The 21,869-nt window shown below is 39.5% G+C and overlaps 2 protein-coding genes across 4 annotated transcripts in view; both read right to left on the bottom strand.

Moving 5' to 3' along the window:
• Positions 1-630: 630 nt before the first annotated feature.
• RSL24D1 (ribosomal L24 domain containing 1) lies at positions 631-7,065 on the bottom strand. Its single transcript, XM_065733832.1, has 6 exons — positions 6,958-7,065; positions 4,331-4,444; positions 3,562-3,634; positions 2,871-2,934; positions 2,302-2,387; positions 631-1,412 (listed from the first exon to the last, which is right to left on the bottom strand). The coding sequence occupies exons 1-6, from the start codon at positions 7,036-7,038 to the stop codon at positions 1,339-1,341; spliced, it is 492 nt and encodes a 163-aa protein (XP_065589904.1). The 5' UTR covers positions 7,039-7,065; the 3' UTR covers positions 631-1,338.
• Positions 7,066-9,119: 2,054 nt separating this feature from the next.
• RAB27A (RAB27A, member RAS oncogene family) overlaps positions 9,120-21,869 on the bottom strand; it is a 28,909-nt gene continuing 16,159 nt past the window's right edge. For 2 of the 3 annotated variants that reach the window (XM_065733830.1, XM_065733831.1), the window contains 5 exons: positions 17,255-17,427; positions 15,363-15,448; positions 14,518-14,621; positions 13,686-13,809; positions 9,120-10,689 (listed from right to left, as the gene is read on the bottom strand). In XM_065733830.1, coding sequence (XP_065589902.1) covers positions 10,491-10,689; positions 13,686-13,809; positions 14,518-14,621; positions 15,363-15,448; positions 17,255-17,407 — 666 coding nt within the window. In that variant the 5' untranslated portion in view covers positions 17,408-17,427 and the 3' untranslated portion in view covers positions 9,120-10,490. Of the gene's footprint in view, positions 10,690-13,685; positions 13,810-14,517; positions 14,622-15,362; positions 15,449-17,254; positions 17,428-20,487; positions 20,606-21,869 lie in introns of all 3 variants that reach the window. The other variant, XM_065733829.1, reaches the window with a different exon arrangement.

Genomic DNA, 21,869 nt, shown 5'->3' with positions numbered 1-21,869 from the left:
TTTGCCACATTACATCCCAAACCAGACCCAGCTCCCAGTACAGCACTCTCAATTACTTAACACTGCCTGGCTGAAAATAAAAATGTGCTTTTTCAGCTGCTCAGGAATCCAAACAAGTTGCTTCACTGAAAATGTGAAATTATATGTTTACATATTATTAGAACTTTTATCTCATGTAAATATGACAGTTGGTGTTTTGTTTTTTTTTTAAATCATGAGAATGTAATTCCTAAATCAAAATATGAAAAACTCTGCATAGTACCTACTTCCCTCACACACTCCCGTTGCCCCTCTTACTATGTTCAAATACAACTTTCCTGAGCCACACAATACACAAGTAGGCGGTAGGAGGTTTACCAATTGATACAGCACATATGCAAGTTCAGAATAGAACTATTAATTATTTTACAGGGCAATTAGCACTGACAAGTAAATGTTATTTAAAACACTTTTCAAAAGAAAAGCTTCTCTAATCACACAGTTGTAGATAAACTGTTCAGAGATTTAAAAAGCAGCGTATTTATCTTGGTACTGATGAACACTGCATAAATATTACCATGATATGCAAATACCTTCGCTTAACATGAGTTTCCTTTCTATCAAAATAATCCTGAGCCTTAGGGGAAAAAAAAGAAGTCAGTAGTGTAATTTCTTCAGAAGCTCAATCATCCTCATTATAAATTAAATCTGAATTTCAGTAGCTCAGGAGGACGGTGGTTCCAACTTCAGACTGCATATATTCACCATTACTATTTTCCAAATGGCAGTAAGTCCTACATACATGTTAGCACAGCTAAGTTTAGATGACAACTGCACTGTAATCATGGGGAGGCTGACTTTAAGAGAAAATAAAACAAAATCTGCATTCATAACAAACTGAATAATTTTCCCAAAGACCAGTGAAAATTGTTCTCCATTGCACTGAAGAAAAATAATACCACCTGCTCCACCTTGTTAGCTTTAACATACATTCTTACCTGTTTTTACCACCACAAGAGAGCAGACAAAATAACAAATGTAAATGTCTAGTAACAACATCTTTCATCGGGGAAAGGGAAAATTACATTTTCTTTCTGGATAGCAAAGAACACATATCTCAAATAACTTATTTTATTTTTCATCCTGTTTACAAAGTTTTCTCAAATTAGATAACTGTAATTACTGTCCAAACCATTATCCATCTTGTTTTATAACAATACAAATAATTCAAACTCTGAATGTCCACTATTTATTAAAATGTATTTTTCTTCAATTGCAAGCACAATTCCAAGTGATGCCAGGTGAAAAAGTAAGCAACTGTTAACTGCTGAGGAAATGACAATAAGAAATAGAAGCATTTTAAGGGTCTTCTTCCATTGCCACATCCTCTTGTAGCTTCTGCACCATTTTCTCCTCCAGTTGTTTTGGTTTGCCTGCAAAACAAAGAAATATTGAATTCAAGATATTGCAACAGGTAAAGCAGCCATAACGTAGTGAACAGTTGTTCAGCAACAAAGCCATCAAGCTTAAAACCATATACTGTTAACTTCCATCACCATCTGAAATTATAATTGTTATAATAGAAAAGCTGATACCATTGTTATACAAAATCTAAAATGCAGTCATGTGCACACACAACCACACGCAGTAGCTAATGCAGACACAAATTGTAAAGAAAGTAACAGAATTCTAGTTAACACCTAATTACATATCCCACCTCCAACTGAGACAAAGTCACTAGTAATTTTTATAGAACGAGAACTAATGGATTATTTTCCAAGTTCACCCTATTGCTGTGTTCCATCAGCTGATGGCTTTTGTTAATCTTTTAATTCGTTTTTATCAGTATAAACTAGCACTTGTAATAAGAGGTTTGGAAAACAGAAAATTATTTAGGAGGAATAGGTATACACTACCAAAAGCCAATTCAAGAACCCAGATCACAAAACAAAGACTGAATTAAATTTTAGTGAAAATCAGTAGAAATACCATTATATTAAAAAAGCTAAGATTACACCAAAGAAAAAGTGTTCTCATACAAGTTTCAACACACTACACATGTGAACTACAAGACATCTACGTTTGCACAAATAGATTAAAAAAATTCCAATTCAACTACCATATTTTCTATCAATCAATGATACTGCTTATATATAATGGCAAGAGCTATTCTCTACATTCAATAGCCAAATTAATTGCAAAAAAAATTGCATACTGTTATTCACTAGTAGAATATGACATAGCAAAAAAACCCCACAGCATTAATCATAAAATTATATACACAGGTTAACCTAAGCAAACCAGACTCCACCAAGCTCTTACCTGCATGTGGAGCACGAAGCAGGTGGATGTTATGTTTGACCTCTTTGATGTCTTCTGCCTTCTGCAATTCTTTGCTCTTCTTTAATCTAAAAAGGAGAGAAGTTCTGTTACCTTCAAAAAGATGGTGCATGTTTCCCATTTAACGCAGAACATATATTTATCTGAAGGTACATAATGGCAAATAACTCTTGTAAGGAAACAAAGGTAAAAATTATTTGAAAACTTATTCAAATATATATTGGGACCCAAGATCAGAAAGAAAACAAAAAATGCCAGCAGTGTATTAACTCTTACCGGAAATTTGTTTGAGACTCCAAACCACAAACAAAGAAACACTCTACTACCACTGAGTGTCCAAACACGACACTTTCTCTGATAGCCATTACAGCACAGCAGTTAGGTAGCAGAGCAGACTACACACAAACTATTCTGCCCCACTGCTTTGGCTGCTACATATGTACAGAGCAAAACATGAGATTTTTAAAACTCTTGTTCATGACTGCTCCGAAAAGACCGAACTTGTAATGCAGACGTGCAAGAGCTCTCATAACACAAATAAATTTCCTCACCTGTTCATAATAAATCTAGCTTGGCGTTTTTGCTTTATTTCCTCCACCCTCTTCATTGCATCAACTGAAACAAAGCAGAAGTTGCTGTAAGTGTGTTTCCATACACAGAGCTGAAAATACACGCTTCTTTAGCAAAGCGCATCTCAACTATAAGGAATTGCATTTTAAAACTTAGTAATGTATTCACTTTTACACCTACACATATTTTCTACAGTTAAGCATTACAACAGAAGACTTCACTTGAAATCAAATGCAAGTTCCAGTCTTCCCCTTCATAGCATTCATTCTTAACTTACAAAGTAACTCTTCCATTTTATATCAGTTATTTTATAAAACAAAGCAATGCGGAATGAGCAGGAACAAACAAACAACATCACAGTGTAAAAGGTTTACACTGACTCTAAGAAAGCTGGAGAACCACTAAGGTTTTTCAAAGATAACAGTTCCAACTGGAGTAATAATAAAGCTTGTTTTCCAATCAGTATCTGGGGAAACAAAAGCCAGTGAGAGCCCATTCCTGTTCACAGCCTGCTCCGCATCTAAAAATCTGGTTGTGGTTCCAGTAATTTCAAAGAACAATTACTACAAAACATAAAAATTCTGACTGTCCTTTGAAACCATGATCTTAAGAAGCACAAGCTGACTTCTCACAGGTTTTTTTCTTTTGTTTTCTTCTCTCTAGAAGACTCACCAGTCTTGTTCCACAACTCTCTCTGGTATTTTACTGGTTCATTTCTACGCTTTTCAAATTCAAATGAATTATCCTATATTAAGAAAGAGCAAATACAGATTATATACAGAAACATATTTAGATCAATACGTTCTTATTGCAGCACTGAACTATCAGCATTTTTTTAGGGTTTTTTTGTTTGTTTTAGAATATCAATTCCTGTATTTTAAAGACCTTCAGAGATTACTAAACTAGAAGGTAATACGTGACAGTGTTAGACATCATGGTGTCAGAAGCCACAGAGATTCATCTGAAGACAGCTACTTACCAAACCATCCTCTGACCATTTTCTTTTTAACAAGACACAGAGAACAGAGTTCTCATTACAAAATGAAAACTAGTTTTCACCCCAGGCAAACATCCACAGAACATTCTGATTATTCCAAAGAACAAACATTCATTTTTAGTTAAGTGTGACAAAGCACCGTGTCATGTCACTGGAGAATTTTTCCTAAGCTGAGTCAGCTTTTACCCATGTATAATATACAGCATCATTCTGTGCCATCAGAACACACCACAGAGTAAAAAGAAACCCCTTAAGAGTACAGATGGCCTAAGTCACACAATGCTACCTGCATGCATAAACTACTACTGCCTCACACTGACCAACAAACCATCTTAACTAGAAACACGAGGGGACAGACTGATGGTATCCTCAGTCACTCTGAAGGGACAAATAATCCAGTCCCTCAGAAATACCATGTGTAATACAACAAGTTCATCTCCTTACCACTGTCAATTCTTTGCCAGCTGCTTTTCGGAATGCTTTGGTCCATCTGATCTTCCTTGGATTTCTCTTCTTTTTAAAGTTTTTGTGGCATTTTGATTTGCAGAATCTAAATATCTTAAAGAAAAAGGGGGAGGGGAGGAAAAAGCAACAGAAACCTTGGAGTCAAATCACATTACTCCTGCCCAAATGCAAGCACAATATTGAACACTGGATTTTCTATAACATATAAAAAGAATAATCTTTCCAAAAGTCAATATCTGTGTAACATTTCAACAGAACTCTATGCAAAAAAACTAAATCAATACCTTTCTGTTTACTGATGTGTTTCACTCTCAGTGCAATGTTTAGCTACAGCAAGTTTCATTACATGCAAGACTGCTGCAATTAACGAATCAGGCAATCTAAGGCACTGCACAATTTGGCAATTAGAAACAAGACTGGTGTCCTCACTGGGAGCTCCCAAATAATACAGCATAATCATGCTGTCACGACAAGGTGAAGAAGCTGTAAATATGAATAAGGGAGAGCAGTCAGAGAGCACTGGGGGCAGAAAGAAGATGGAAGGAAGATGGACACACCCATGTCTGAGTTCCAGTAGTCCTCTTTGACTACAAAAACACTAGAACCCATGTGTTCATCGATTAGAAAGAGAACATCACAAGGATAATACATAAGGACCCGCACTGCCCATCATCATGTGAACACTAACAGTTCTGTTTCTTTGATGAAGTTTTTACTCATGAAACAACTTCACACTGTTCTTTTCTTTATAAAGCCACTTTCACAGCTGTCAGCAGCACACAGACACAGCTGATTATAAATACAATACAGGAGTGGTGAGAATTATCATCTGCACAAAAATAAAAATAAGCCAACCTGGTACTGTGAATAAATGATTTTCTACACCTGTCAGCACTTTTTAGACAGAGCCATCCTGACAACAAAACATCCTCACACCTCTCATTTTCTCAGTGCGATAATACACACACACAAAAAGAACTCTTCTGGAGTGCAGCACTACACCTCACAGAGCAGCACGCAGCAGGAGTCCTGAGCACACTGTGCAGTCTTGGACTGAACTTACTGTAAGCAGCTACAGCACATACCACTGCACTACCTGACCGTTTTCTCTTGGTTTTTCTTGCTCCCATTTTTCTATCTATCTACCAACCTCTACATACTGCCATGGACAGCTATTCCAGTCATCTACAGAAGTGAATTACAATGTTTTATTTTTACTCTCATATCAATATCCATGAATCAGGAGGTTTTATCTGGCTGAATAATAAAGATGGACACAAATTCCCTACTCTGCCTGCAACTATTCCCTTGGTTCGAAATCCAAGAGAAACATGGCAACACTTGCTTTACTCTTCATATCACAGCTCACTCAAAACCAAATATTCTTGTTCCAATGAGATTCTCCCACTAGCTATAAACCACAACATTCAATACATTCGATACGTGAACAAGCTAAGTTATTTAGTCCTCAAGTTGTTATGTAGTCTTTGTTACCAAAGGCTGATCATAGGATCACAGGAACAAATCCCTAACAAAACACCTCTTCTCACTGAATAGTTTCTGTTGCCCCCATAAAGAATTGTTATCTATTTCATTTTATCATTCATATTTAGATCCCAACTTACAATAGCTTTCTTAAAAGTAAAAAAAAAAAAAAAAAAAAGCCTTACTTCCACTTTACAGCTACATTATACCAGACTCACATGCTAGGCATGGAAGTATCCTATGTTCATCCAGGTGGTGTTTTAAGGACTGCTAAAGATGCAAAAAAGAAACTTCACTGTCAAAAACTTTCACTTGATCTATTATTGAAGGTAGGTAACAATATACTGAGCTGTGAAGAATCTTATCCCCAACTCTATCCCAAACCACCCCACATCCAGTTGATGTCTTTCAGTCAGGAATATTTAGGGAGATGCCACTGAGATAAGAAATGAGAAACGCAGACGTGGAGTGGTATGTGTTGAAAGTGACCTTAAAACCCACCCAGCTCCAACCCCTGCTGAGCCCCCCAGCAGACCAGGCTGCCAGGACCCCCCCAGCCCGGCCTTGGGCACCTCCAGGGACGGGGCACACACAGCTCTGGGCAGCCTGTGCCCGGTCCTCACTGCCCTCTGAGTTAAAAACTTCCTCCTAACTCCCAGCCTAAATCCCCCTTTTAATTTGAAACCACCTCCCCTTGTCCAATCGTATCTACCCTGCACTAAGTCAGTCTCCACCTCATAAAAGCTCCCTGTAAGCACTGACGCTGTTTCGGGTTATCTTCCATAAACGCGTGCACCACGTGAAGTGCCCTGAGCTGCAAACACCCAGCGATGAAACTGAGGAGTAGAGCCGCACCGCACCTCGCGGCCTTTCCGCGGGAAAGAGAGCGGCGTCCGGCCGCATCACCCCGGCTCCGTGGCGGTACCGGTTCTGACACCTCGGCAGTGGAAGGAAGCGATGTGCGGAAGCTGCGTTTCCCAGCGGGGGCTGCAGCGCCCTATGGCCGCGGCACAGAGCTGTGAGGCCGACGCGAAGCCCGAGCCGCGCGCGCCGCGCTGTGACCGCCGCAATCGGACGCGTCGCATCGCGCCGCCTCGGCGCGGCCGTCCCCGCGGCAGTACCTTGCAGTCGTTGCGCACGAACATGACGCCGTGCCCCGGGTAGATAGGCCCGGAGCAGAAGTAGCACTTCTCGATCCTCATGGCCGCGCCGCTCCGCAGGCCCCCCCGGAAGCGCTCGCTCAGCTGACCGGAAGCCGCTAGGCGTGCCGGGCGGGGGAGGCACAGCGCCCTCTGGCGGCCGCAGGGCGGCAATGCCGCAGTGATGTGGGACCGGAGCGGAGCGGTGCGGGCGCCCTCTGCTGTGCGCTCAGCGCCAGGGCGGCACGGAACCCGAGCGCGCCTAGAGCTCCCGGCCGGAGGTCTTCCACGCCCCGGCCCACGTCAGCTCCGGGGCGCAGGCACAGATGGCAAGCCAGCAAGACGGGGAACGGCAGAGACACGCACACAGTACTTTGATGAGGAAAAACAAATAGGAGTAAACACGTTTGCTCAGGTGTGGGGCAGCTGTGCCTTCTGTTATACCACTGCAGTTCGTTTCAGGCTCAGTTTTTTGTCCCTGCGACTCATAGCACGTAATTGGGTGGAAGAGACTGCTAGAGGTCATCAAGACCAAACCGCTGTTCAAAGCACGGCAAATTACAGCACGCAGCTCAAGGCCCCATTCAGCTGAGGATGTATTACCTTCAAAGATGAACTCCATCTTCTCCACTAATGTCTCCGGGCACCCATTCCAATTTCTGACTCCTTGTGGCTATGTGCTCACATCACCAATGTTCTCTATGTCTTACAAGTCAGGAAGCTCACCCCTCTTCTATGTGCTGGGCTGCCTGTGGCATGACCCAGGACACACCAGCTGCCCCACCTCACTGGTTTGGTCAGCGCCAAGTGGGAAGAAGCACTGCAGCCAGAGCAGGGAGTTAATGCATCTGGCCTAAAGAAAGCTGCAAGGCTGGGGACAGCAGCGCATGGCACTGATGTTGAACTGATGATAATGAGGAATACTACAGTTCAACGTGCTGACAAAGTTTAGAGGAGGAAAGTTTAATCGTTTTATATTAATAAGAAATCTTAATGCAAACGCTTTCCAAAACTTCCTGTACAGATCTCAACGTTTTCAGCTAGCACTGCATGAAAAAAAGCTTCTCTTGAAACATTTTCCTCATAACATCAGTTATCTTTCTTTTTTTCAAAACCAGCAGCAGATTGGTAAGAATAAACAACAAAACTTCTCATGAGAGCTAAAAGGACAACAAAAGAAGATTGAAGTGTGCCATGAGATGTAAGGCTTACACCAAAGCAATTTTATGTAGGCTCTTTTTATACAGTAAATAGTTACACATAATATGCATGACAAAAATATGACAGTTATAGTATTTAATATCTAATATCCAATCTGAACATAACTACCCAAAAGGATTTCTTTTTCTTTTTTATTTTTTTGAACAGCATTTCAGTAGTCACTTAGCTCAGAAGTTGGCTGCAATAGTCCTCACTGTTTTCAGGGACTGGATGGAGCTGTAAACACAGGAACTTTAATGAAAGTTAATGCATGACAAAGTTCCACTGCAACCCTCTGAAAAGCAAAGAGTTCTATTAAAATAAATTCAGACACTTAAGTACATTGAAATGTATTTGTGTCCTACAGTAGAGTTTGATACTTCACTGGTCAGAAACCTGATGATAACTTCAAAAGGCACTGAGTTAAACTACAGTAACTCTGGTCCACAAGCACTTTAAAATCTTGGTATTATGTAATAGAAAAAACTACATTTATTCAATATAAATCTCTTTAATCTTTATCCTAGCCCCAGAGTAGTCAAATTCTATTGCACTTTTCAAATATTCTGTGTAGGTTATGATAAAAATCTAATATTTACATGTTGCTGTTAAAGAAGAATACATTACTTTGTAAAATATTTTAAGAACCAAGCTTTAACACTTATTCTTGCATTCTTAATACAACCAGAGGCTATGTATAATATAAAGGGTTGTTTTTCTTATTAGCTCCTATTTCAGAAACATTTTTGGTCCTTCAAAAAATAAAAATAAAAATTAAAAAAACGTGTTACATTGCTATTGATGTTCATAACTGATACAGACATTTGCCTGAAATTGCAGAGCCAAACAGACAGAACATTTAAATAAATAAATACATAATTCCTAAAGAAGTATTAGCTTTGGACTTCTGTAAACAAACTGTTGTGGAAAGTCTGTAAGATGACTCAGTTTGGTGTGTCGACTTTAATTGGCAATACCTTTGATTTATACAACATCTGTCAGGGTAGAAAACAAGTTTGTAGGCACATCTTATAAATCTGTCTGGAAAAAAAAATACTGATTGTTCTTCAGGTTGTCATAAGAATAAATAAGAATAATTGAAGAATAACATGATCTACCAGAACCAAAATTGATATTCACGTGATCTGTAAGCGGAGAGTGAGGGGAGAAGTAACTCTATTCATTTTTAAGGAAATTAACAAGCCATAAGTGAATATATGATAACCAAGATGGACAGGACACAAAAGTTGGCAGCAGAAAATAAGCATTCTGAATTTATAGAAATACTGATTTAGACAGAACCGATATCTCAGCTGCATTTCACCAGAAGACAATCAATCACTATTCATTTCTCAATTCATATTTGAAGAAACATTCCAAATCTGTGTTAGGTAAAAAAAAGAAAAAACCCAAAACAAAAAAAAAAAAAAACAACAAAACAAAACCTCAGTACAAAGCACTGTTTCAGATGAAATTTTGCTGACATCTATGTTACACCCCTGTTAAAACAATAGCAAAGAACATAACAGATACACACTTACACCATTGGCATATCAATACATGTATATATATGTTCTAGAAATTCAGATGATGTCAGGGTGTCTCACAGGCTGTGCTGAATATATTTTTACATAGTACAGTTGTAGTTTAAATGTTCACATTCATGACCTATCCAAAGTGCTCTACACATGCACCCCTGTGCTTCTCTAGAAAGTTTTTCATTCTATGTAAAGCATCTTTCTTCCGGCTTTTATCACTAAATACTGATAGTCTGAGAAAATAATGAAAAGCTACTCCCAGGCTTTTGCAAAAAACACAAGATTTCCTCTCTGTGATTGTCACTGGTTGATGAAATGATTAAATGTCTCTGTTAAAACAGACTCAAGAACCATGTTGGTAAGCTTGCTAGCTTGTAGACGCCAAGAGTAGTCACAACATCTAATCTAAAAGCCTTTGGAGTTAATGGAGCCTTCAAAGAGCAAATGAAAATCCTTAATTCAGAAACCTGCCTTTTCTTACTGCCCATACATAAAGAGGCTTTCATACTTGTTAATTAAAAGTCCTCCCCTTCCTTCCAAGGCAGAGAATTTAGGGAATATGCAGTACTACATCAAACTGAGGAACTTGACCCATCACTAATAAACTGCATACCTTGCAAACAAAAGTCAGTGTTGTTTGAGAGGAAAGCAGAGTAGCTATTATCAAGAGTTAATAATGCTCATTACATAACTACATGTGATTTGTCTAAAAGTTAAACAGTTAAGCTGCAACTGTACTAGAATTTAGCGTGAGCATTAAACTTCATTGTAGCTGAGTCAGCAGCCACATTTGCCTTTTTCTTGCTCCTCACTCAGGTGTTCTGTAGAACTGTGCCCGTTGGAGCGCACTACTCCTTCTGGGATCCAGGATTTATCCACACACCGCTCCATGCGCTTCATGATGAGGTCAAGCAGTGTATCAATGGCTTTGCTCACATTATTCCCATTAGCTGCACTGGTTTCAAAATATGGTATCCTGCAGAAGGCAAAAAACACAAACTTAAATCATGGTTTATACTCCTGGGAGCATAAACAATACATCGTTCTTGCTGTATACTTAGAAATCACACTAATATTGATACCATTCCTCGATAGTAGAGAGAGACAAAGTGGTCAGAAGTCTGAAATGTGGAAGAAATGAATGAAATGTCTTACTCTGTTGGTAGAACAAAAGGTTGAGCATTAATTTACTTAAAATGTGGATTCTGAGGTGCAGGCAAAGTGTCAGTACAAAGTCCCAAGGCTCAGTCCACCCATGAGGGATGCAATTTCCTTACACGGCCTACTCTGAAGAAGCGTTCTTTGCTGATCTCTATCTGCAGCAGTTAGGGTGTCTGCAAAAAGGGGAGAGCACATATGCAGTTCCCCTGCAGGCAAAGGCTCCTAATGCAGTGTTCTTGTCATCACTACAAAAGGGATCACTGAGATAGAGCAACAACTTCCTTATTTTACAATGTCAGCAGCCTCAGCAGGGGAAGACTTCTCCTGCGGAAATCTCTCCAGCAGAGGAACTACAGGGATAAAATATTGTTATTAAATTCAGCAATGCCTGCTCCCTTAGTGAACAGTCCAGCTCTGTATATGCCCTCAACAACAGTAAATAACCGCAAACAAACGCGACTAAATGCAGACGAGCTGCTTGGGAACCCAGACTTTGAGGGAAGCCGTACAGCCACATTGTGATGGAGAGCATGAGTAGGGTATTTTCTCCCTTCTCCTTATTGCTCTGAACACCTCAATTCTGGCAAGACAAGAAAGCTGCAGACAGAGCTGGAGATAAAGAAGAAACCATAGGCGTAGGGAAATTAACAAAATGTATGAGTTGATATCATGTGTTGAGATGAACAGATGCAGCAGAAAGAACAAGAGTGCTAAGTGAAGGCATTATTCCCTACAACCCCTGCCCTTCTGTGATCCTGTGATTATCAGGATAAAGGAAAGAACAAAGTCAGAAATAAAGCAAGCAAAGCAAGAGAGATGCTCAAGGGAGACTGAAAAAAAAAAAACAGTCAGAGGAAGAAGCAGAAGAAAGTAGGACAAAGGCGTAAGAAGATGAGGATAATTATCTCCAGTGGACAATCATGCACTTAAAGTGGTTGATGAGGAGGAATCAACTTCATCCTCAAGGGAATTGGGAAGATAGTGATAAGCAAATAAAAAAAACATAGTGACTGCTAATTTCACCCAACTGGAAGCTAGGAAGCTACAAATGTCAAAATAGAAGTACAAGCAGTAATAAACATAAACACATGCAGGACCATGTGAGACACCATTTCATTAAATGAAATTTAATTCCAACTTCTGCCTGAAGAAAATTCAGTATGTCAAAAATGTGAAAGAGCATCTTCTTGCTATTGTGATTCTGACTGTACACTTAACCTGCAAGCGATTCTTATCTTTAAGGATTTTTATGGAGAGTAAGGTACGCGGCACTCTCCCGATTCACAGCACGGGGGCACTTTTCCCCCAGTCCTTCCCTCCATATTTTGGAACTGGTACAGCTTGTGGCTTCCTGCAATTCTCCTGCAAACCTCTCCTCAGGTTAGAAGCTAAATCCTCCTCTCCTGCAGCAGGATTTAGCTTGCATCCTCTCAGGAGCATTTGGAAAATTACGTGACTCCTGGTAGCTCAATGCCACAGGGCAGTAAATCCATTTGTTTCTAATACATAGTTTGCTTCTGATTTACCTCCAAGGATCCTTCAAGGTTAAGGAAAGCTAGTGTCTGAATACACACGTGACAGAAAAATAGCATGGCACAGCAGGGCTAGACCTGTAGAGCAAGACAATTACCATTAAGGACCCAGTGTTCACAGTTGTGTATTTTGTGAGCTTTACTTCAGTCTTCGCTGATCTAGTCCCCTGGAATCCCCCTGACTAAACAGACTATAGAGTGCTGCTTGGAGGGCATCATCTAGTTTAGTTATCACTTGAGAAGGAATCCGGTTTCCACGCAAGAAGGCTGCTCCACTATATGAATCAAACCACAGTAAATGGGTCAGAAGATTTTTTTCAAACATGTACTTCTGGTTTACACTAAAGGCAAATCTAGTCCAGAGATGGGAACCATAGAAGAGTTCAGCGAAGTATAAGAAGGATTAATTACTATCTGATAGGAAGAAAGCTTTGCCATAGTTTCTTTAAGGTCACAAGAGCCTTGTCTGTGGGGATGGGGAAAGGATGTCCTCCAGCTGATCTGACTGATGTTTCATTTCCAGATTCTCTGGGAGAGTGTGAGAGTGCAGACATCTGCACAAAAACGAACAGCTGAGCCTTCTGAGGCTAAGTGACTAACAGCTCAGCTAAGATCTGCAACCTGGACTAGAACTGGTCTTCTGTGGGAACCCAGCACCCTGTAATTACTCTCCAAATGCCTGTGAAAGGGTCCCAAGGCTGTCAAAGAAACTGAGGCTGCATGTTTCAACTATCATGCCAGCGGGCAAGGGCTGCTCTATAACAAAGTGCTGTAATAAAAGCCAACTTCTAAATTAGGATGTAATTACTAAGTATTACATTTTCCCTCTAAAATCTGATGTGACATTACTCACCTTACCAGATGCTCATTTAAATTTCACATCACAAGAGACTCAGGCTTTCTGTGTACCATAGAAAGCTTTAGCACAGGAAAGAGTAAGTAATTAGAGCACCATAATTCATCTGCCTTTGTAACTATAGTCTATCCTTTTTACCAGAATGTTTGTGAAACAGTTTACTTCACTTTTCCTTTGCTTACTGGCAAGGAAAGAAAATTAACCACCCTCTAGTGCAAGATTATATTGCAATATTGAGCACAAATTCGTGGGTAATGCAGAAAACATTTATCCCTGATAGGAAAAAAAAAATGCATTATACAGGTCAGTTCAGCATTCCACAATATTTATTTGCACAACTATCTCCCATTCTATAGGAAAGACGTTACAGAAAGCATTTAATTTTGCTTTAAACACAGCAATAACTGGAAGGAAGTTACTTACCCATATTTCTCTGCAAGTTCCTTAGCCTCTTCTTCTTTCACCATTCGTTGGTCTTCCAGATCACTTTTGTTTCCACACAACACAATGTCAGGGTTTTCACAATACGCGTGCATTTGTAGCTGACCTATCAGCAACAATACGAAGAGGAGTCATGACTTGCTGTCACACAAAACCTACCAAGAGTATTATCGCATTTCAGGGGACACACAGACCTTCAGGAAAATCACTTTCTCAAGGAAGAGAATACAACTGTGCTCTGTTCACTCTCAAGATTTCTGCAATTGCACCGAGGAGCTAGGGAACAGGTAGACATCCACTATCGCACACTCAGCGAACAAGTCAGGGGAGCAGAAGCCTGACAAGGTTAGCACACAGGCTGTATATTTGTAGCTTAAGGAGTTATGCTCACCAAGCATCTTCACTGAGCTGACAGAAAAAAGTCTAACACTTTCATCTGATGGATGACACAACAGGTTCAGGAAGTGCTTCCCCCAGACACATCAGCCTAGTAATATTCCCTTTCTGTTAAGCTTTGCTGACAAAGCTGCAGACAAGTCACATACACTTTCCACAGACTTAAGGTACCGAGCATTACCCAAGTTGGAGATACATTCCCTCAGCTTGCTAGGTTGAAGTGTGAGGTTAAGCAAGCAAAGCTGAACTTCAGGTAAGCCCTAGAAGCTCCCACTAACAGCTATTACAATTGCAAAATGGGACATTCATTTTCTTTTTCCTCAGAAAGCTTCAAAACCCAGCATAGTCAGTTGCAAGAATAGCTCCCACCCACCACTGCAGAAATAAAGAAAAGAGATGAGAAAAAGAAATGTCATACTTATCCAGTTTCTGACATTAAGGAAGCTTTGCTCGTTTGTCAGATCAAAGAGGAGAAGAAACCCCATGGCATCTCTGAAGAAAGCAGTTGTTAAGCTACGAAACCTAGACAAGGAAAGCAGAATTATAAAGTTACTTTGAAAATATAATTGCATAGAGTCATGAAACTGAGGTAACTAAAGACAAGATTAGCTAGAAGAAAATATTCATCATAATTATTTTGTTGATGTAGAGACTGGATAACAGGAATTACTAACATTACTATGGCCTAATCAAGTCAAGGAGACATTTAAATAAAGCTCTCAGGGTTGAATGAAAGCTTTGTATTACATAGCATCCTTTCATCACGATTCAGAAATTAAAATAAGAACAAAAATCAAACTTTGAAGTTAAACTTGTTACTACATACATCAGTTCTTGATTTTCAGACAATCAACCACTATGACACTTGTCTTCCAGTATGCAAGTAGCAAAGAACTTCTAGAAAGTGACTCCAGAAGTCTGGCTTTTCTAAGACCTTGGCATAGACACATAAGTTGAGGATAACAGAAATGAAGAAAAAAAAAAAAAAGCTTTAAGAACATTTATATGCACTGGCCATGAAAATATAAGCTGAAGAGAAAAAGCAACAATTACAGTTTTAGTGTTCTAATTCAACACAGCTGTAATTTATGGGTACTCATAAGAAACTTTTCATCACTGTCAAACACCATATTAAATGGTATTTTCCCATCCTGAGTCACGCAAAAAATTAAAATAATCAATAAGGAGAATTCACATACTCCATTCCATTTGCACCTAGCTTGGTTACACCTGCTTTACTTTCTGGCAGGGAGGGAAGCATACCTTTCCTGGCCTGCAGTATCCCAGAGCTGAAGATGTATCCTCTGTCCTCTGCCACCAACACCATCTGGTCCATTGGGTCTGTACACCTGTAAAAAGGAAATCTCTGATTCAGAATGGTAGCAGTCCAACCTCTATGTAAGTAACTGATGCTTGAAGTCATTAACTGCAGCAAAATTATCACTGTCAAAGCAAGGATTCACAACTACAACTCGATTCCTTTATTTTAAAACAAAAGTAATACGAGTTGTATTTCAATTTTGCATCTACTTCAATATTTAAACATAAAGGTAAAAGTGGAATTGAAAAACCAGTTAATAATAGACTTCACACTCCAAACAGAGTGAGTTGGAGCCACTGAGTTCTCATTAGACAAGTTTATTTTTTGTATCTGATTTTCTATTTTTTACTATTAGCTTTCACTTGGACAGGATAGAACATAAATACAAGAAATCATGCAATCTGGGAGTGTATTTGAAACACTTAACAGAACCTCACTAGCAAACAGAAAATACTAATGAATATAACTACGTATCTTTTTAGCTATCAAAAGATTTCTGTAAGAGGTGGGGACAGATCTTGGATCATAGATCATAAAAGTAGAAACTGGATGCTAATAATGAAAGCTGAGTTTACTCAGCATGATGATGTAAATATGGGGACCTGTTAGCTTTGTGAGAATCTCTTACAAATAGAGTCATCTATTGTTTAGAACACTTCACGTCTTTCCCTTCAACTGTCACTGTATGTAAGATTACTCGAGTTACAAATACTATCTTCAAAGGCATATAAGCTCACTGAACTCATGGATTATATGAGTCAGGTTGCAAAATACAGATCTTATCCTGAATTATCAAATACTTTAACCAAGAAAACCCACCATGTGTACCATCCCACAAAAGGGATGCTAACTTATTCAAGGCACAAGTTTCACATCTCACAAACACATTTACTCCTTCCACTACTGTGGTGTACATCATCTACCAAAAGCCAGTCTAGGCAATGCCCATTTCATCATCCCCAGGTATCAAACTGACCTACCAAGTATCATCACCAAGCACTATCTCGCAGCACCACGTTCATGCCTTTCAAACATCTCCATGAAAGTAACAGATCCCCCATCTCTGAGCAGCCCATTCCAATATTTAGCCAGCCCTTCCATAAATAAACTCTTCCTAATGTCCAGTCTAAACCTTCCCTGGCTCAACTTGAGGCTACTACCTATCACTCGTCACCTGAGAAAAGAGATAACATCCACCTTGCTACAACCTCACTTCAGGCAGTTGTAGAGGTCTCCCCTCAGCCTTCTTTGCAACAGACAAGGTGCCTACTTGAGCAACAATTTGGGGATTAAAAAAGTGCTAATGTTTTTCTTTCCACATTTTTTCCCTGCAAATGGTAGCTGCTCGGGAAGCTAGATCAGCTCTGTACATCACAGTAACCCATTTAATTCACATGTTAGAATGGTTTTAAAATTAACATTGCAGTCTTAGTTCACTATTCATTTCAGTACATAGTTAAGTAAACTTTACTGCACCCCAGTACTTTCTCATACAGGGACTTTAACAATGAAGGCCCTGCTTCAGCTACTATGAGCACAACTCACTGAGTGGACACAGCTCAGGGGATATTGATGAGTCTACAAAATTGCTGCTGAGAATCAGCCCTTTTTTTTTTTTTTTTTTAAACTTTGGGGAAAATGGACACACACAGAAATAAGAACAGGCAACATAAAATAACTTCCTAATCACAATTTTAAGCACATAATAACTATAGATGGCATGCCTACACATAAATATTAGCAGGTCAGATTAAATATATCAGTAAGTAGATTCTAATCACCAGAAACAAAAGAGCAACCATTTTAAAGTAGCACATCATTTGTGAAAACTCACCACTCTCTTTTCCCGGAAGTCGATGCCCACAGTTGTGATAAACTTGGAATTAAATTTGCCATCTGTATACTGGTAAAGAAGGCTGGTCTTTCCTACTCCAGAGTCACCGAGTGCTAGGAATTTTATGAGATAATCATAGTCCCCATCAGACATAGTGAGAATTCAGGAGGCACCTTAGAAAGCAAAGCAAAAAGCATTTAGTCAGGCAACAACCAAAGCTTCCTCTGACAAATGTTCTCAATACAAGTCATCATCTGAAACGTGGAGCATTCAGTAATAGGAACAATGCTGTGATCTTTTACATTGCTATCACCTTGAACTCTCAGTTATACCACGTATCAAAACCAAACCCTAGCCATTCTCCAGGAAAGACTAAAAAAATCATGGTCAAATTGTTCAACATATCTGCAAAATGAACTGCAGAACTTTTTTCAACATGTGAGAAAGCTGGAAAAGCTGCTTGAATGCCTCAACAATGCAGTTCTGTTCTCAGGTTCACTGCGATACTATTAACATACACACAAAAAAACCATTTGATTTTTAGACTGCCAACTACATTTAAATAAAAAGCCACTGTAAAAAGTTTTTCCATACCAAGAAGAAAAAAAAGCAAACAATTTTTTTTTAATAAAGTTTAGAGGACAAACTTAAGAAGATTTTAATCATGATGCTAGCTCTAAACTATATCATCTTAGGTATACCCTGATCAAAGTGAAAAAAGCAGCTAGAATGTAGACAAAAAATGGCTGGAAAATGGAATGTATACAAGAAAGACTGATGTAAATGCAGTAGTACTTTCCTGTTGAGTAGCTACCAAGCATCTCTTCCCCGAAAACAACCAATAGAGAACCACCTTATGTTGTTTCCAAAGGACTGAACATGGAAAGATAAGCCTAAAATAACCTTTCTAAAAGCAACAGAAAACTGGCATAAAATTGCCTCTTATCAAGGAGGGAAATTAATACTGAAGCAGAAAAAAATAGGAAAGGTTATAAAATTAAATAAAAAAGAAAGTTAAATTTGCTGTTTCCATTGTAAGTAGGTATTATTGGAACTAGTTGTAGTTTGCACTAGATAAAACTACTCCTTTCAAGCCAAACACAGCAGTAGTTTGCACCAATGGCAGAACATCAATTCATTTCAATATCAGTTCACACCTTGAGGTTTGGAACAAGCTCCCTATCTCTAGGACATGGGCGTCAATCACCACCATTAAACTAAACCCATAATTAGCACTACAGTTTCAGCTCCACGTCAGCACAGCTCCTGGATACAAAGCAGAACTGTGATGGACCACACGGCCATGACTGAACTTACCACAACCAAAAGCAGACAATGGTCAGATTTACTCCAAGATACTCTCTAACTGCAAAGTCAGTGGAAAGCATGTGACACCTTTTTGCCATTTCCAGTCCTGAAATCTCCCCATTTCCACTCAACATTTACTTTACATTATTTCATCAATTACAGAAAGGCATTGCAGGTATAGTTTTAACTCCAAAAAGCTGACGTATCTCACACACTGTCACTCGCACTCCAGAGACAGATGATTTGCTTTTGAATGTTTTAATAGAGCAAGAGTCAGTAACAACAACAAAAAGCAGTAACAGCTAACAGTTATTTTTATACAGATATACCACAGCTTCAGCCCTGCATACACCACACAACTCTGACGGAGCGATGCATTCAACAAGCACGAGGAACACGCAGCCACACACTGACATGAGATCATTTTTAGCAGAAATTAAAAGCCTGATCCATTAAGCACAGCCAGAAATACCAGCAAAAGCTTCTGTGTTTGTTTGCTTGTTTTAAATCCTCCTCAATCTTTGGGATGCACAAAAAAAAATCAGATTATTTATCACGTAGCCCTGTAGAACTTCTTTTCACTGAAATGCATTAGAAGAAAGGGAAAATGCTTCAAAAAGCAAACACGGTGGTTTTTACTGAAGATTAAACTTGATTTAGACCTCCTTCTCTAACACACTGTTTCTTATGCTCTCAGATGTTCTGCCAAGGGCAAAGAGCTGTGTAAATGCGCCCTCTACTCAAGCACATGTTCTTTCAGCTTCAATACTCCTAAATTTGCTACTGCTTAAAAAGGCTTAAATGCAAATCTTTGTAAAATGCACTAGCCCTGAGACAAGCTCTTTTCATGCCTTTTACTACTCTGCTGCACTCATACACAAGTATTTTCCCTGTCTGGGTGGTACTTTGCTAGCTAGCTGTTGGCATACAGAACAAACTTTTAATAACAAACTATAGTACCAGCTGGGCATTGTCAATTTATGTTGTGAGAAAGCTAATTTATCTTTTTCCTCTTCTGTAAGACCGCATAGAGGAAGAACAGGCACTACAGCAGTATCACGTGGAGCCATGAGAAACTGTTCAGGTGTGATTCCAAGACAAGTTAGAGCAGAACAGCTGCACCCCTCCACTGGACAGAGCTGGGGAAAGCCTTAGGTTAGGCCTTAGGGACAGAAACCTTAAGGTATTTCTGCTGTTAGATGAGATTTGGGGACTACCTGTTTGGACAAATAGGCCACACCACCCAGACCATTTAAGCCTAAGTTCTCTATGTGGCTAATAATAAATGTAATTTGCAAATGAGTAGTAGAAGCCTTGGACATAAAAATGTCTTCTAGAGTAGTTGCTCAAGAAGGAAATTTTCTCCTTAGGTTTTTGAAATGCACACACCTTTCACTGCACCCTGTAATGTCAATCTGCTATTCAAATATCTCCAGGGAGTGGTTCTTGTGAAACCCTGCACAGTTAACCTATCCTTGGAGAGTTATTTTCAGGGCAGTTTCAAGCCTTGTCCTCCTCCCTGTACAAATATTTAAAAAGCTTATCTCCACCCTCTACTTCCAACCTGCAGTCCTATAGCCCAAATACATCCAGCTCAATACTACAGAAATAATACTATATTTATAGCAAAGTACTTTCACAGAAAAGCTTGATGGGGAGTTATTAACAGTTACACACCTATAAAGCCATCCCATTTCTTCCTTCCAGTTCTACTTTGCTTTTAAGTTAGGTCTGATAGCTTCACATCTTCCAGTCTTTCATTCTAAATTTCTACACCTCTTATACAGGAGAATGGGAAGTAGAAAAGGACGAATGAGAGACTGATGACACAATCAGGATCCATCAGATCACACAAAAAAAAAAAAAGAAAAAAAAAGAAAAAGAAAACACCACTGAATCATCATCGAACTATTCCCAAAACTTACTTGTATGATTAGGGACTCCTTGGCTGGGAAAAAAGATTGCCAATTGAAACAGCAAAAAGGGTTTCTTCCTTTGTGAAATCCTCCTTGAATCCCATTCAGCTCTGGCTTTGCATTTAGCCTGGCATGCAGAAGAACATGGGCTTTAAGCAATACTGGGAAAACTCTACTGACTTTTTTCTATTGCTGACAGGACCCTCAGCCATCACTTAACTTGTACCCATACTGCTGCTGCTCTGGAGCCTGCCCACAACACATCCAGGTTGTGCTCTGCCAAGAAGAGGTACCCTGCAGAGCAGGTGCTGCTCTTGTTCAGTCAAGTTCCTAGTCTAATGCAGTCACACAACAAGCTCAACGCTATCGGCTCCTATTTTTGCCTCCAGGACACAAATATCACAATCCTATTGTGAGATAAAACAGTCAGGAGTATGTTGTTCTTGAATAACTTAGGGAAATTAGCTTGGCATGCGGGATTTGCCCTTTGCAGCATGGGGAAAAGGAACATGCTTTCTGAACAAACAGGTATCACATAGAATATGCAACTCCCATACTGAGACAGAGATGATGGAAGGAAGAAAGAAGAAGGGAGGAAGGATAAATAAATAAGAATGTATGCCAAAAAATGAGAAAGAAAGAAAAAGAAGCATTGACATGAAAATAAAAATGTACACACACACACAGTGCAAAACCCAGGAAACCTGAACATTCTCATTTATCAGACAGTCGTAAAGCACATCAGCTTAAAGAAAAGTACACCACTTACCCCAGACTGTGCTAAAGGAATAGAAAAGGCACACTGGAGATGGTACTGCTAGTAGGAGTATTTTTCTAGCACCACCTCTTTAGCACACAGCCAAGAAGCCTACGTGTCACCTGTTTGCATTCATGCTGATGGATGCTCAGAGATAAAGAGGTGTGCCTCATGTCTCCATTTCTAAGAAGGGTGCTGCCTGACAGCACGGCTGGGAAGCAATTATAAAGTTGATATGGCCCATTTATTCCTGAAGGCAAATAGCACTTCTGAAGGGGTTTGTGCATGACCTACCTACAAGCAGATGTAACGTGTCTGCAATATCATCCACACATCCTAATATAATTACAGTTTCTAACGTGTTTCAATACAAAGATGTATTAAGGATGGAGTACATGGATCACAACTGTTCAGTTCTGTTAGCAGCTTTGCATTCTTCTCCTTAGGGTGAGAGGAAGCTGACAGTCTCTAACGACAATGCTGTGCTGCTTCTTTCTCTCTTGTATAGACACAAGCACACTGTACTGCCCAGTGGGTACCACAGGAAAGTTGGCTATCCCATATATTTCTGCATAAAAGAAAAGGCATTGTTAGGTAAAGGCTGGAACATCAGTTATTATGTCTGATGTGACTT

This window comes from Cyrtonyx montezumae, unplaced genomic scaffold (genome assembly GCF_038088225.1).
Source record: "Cyrtonyx montezumae isolate F1298 unplaced genomic scaffold, pur_monq_1.0 scaffold_17, whole genome shotgun sequence".
Classification (NCBI taxonomy): Eukaryota; Metazoa; Chordata; class Aves; order Galliformes; family Odontophoridae; genus Cyrtonyx; species Cyrtonyx montezumae.
The sequence above is the reverse complement of the archived record's forward strand: the minus strand, read 5'-3'. Positions and strand labels throughout refer to the sequence as shown.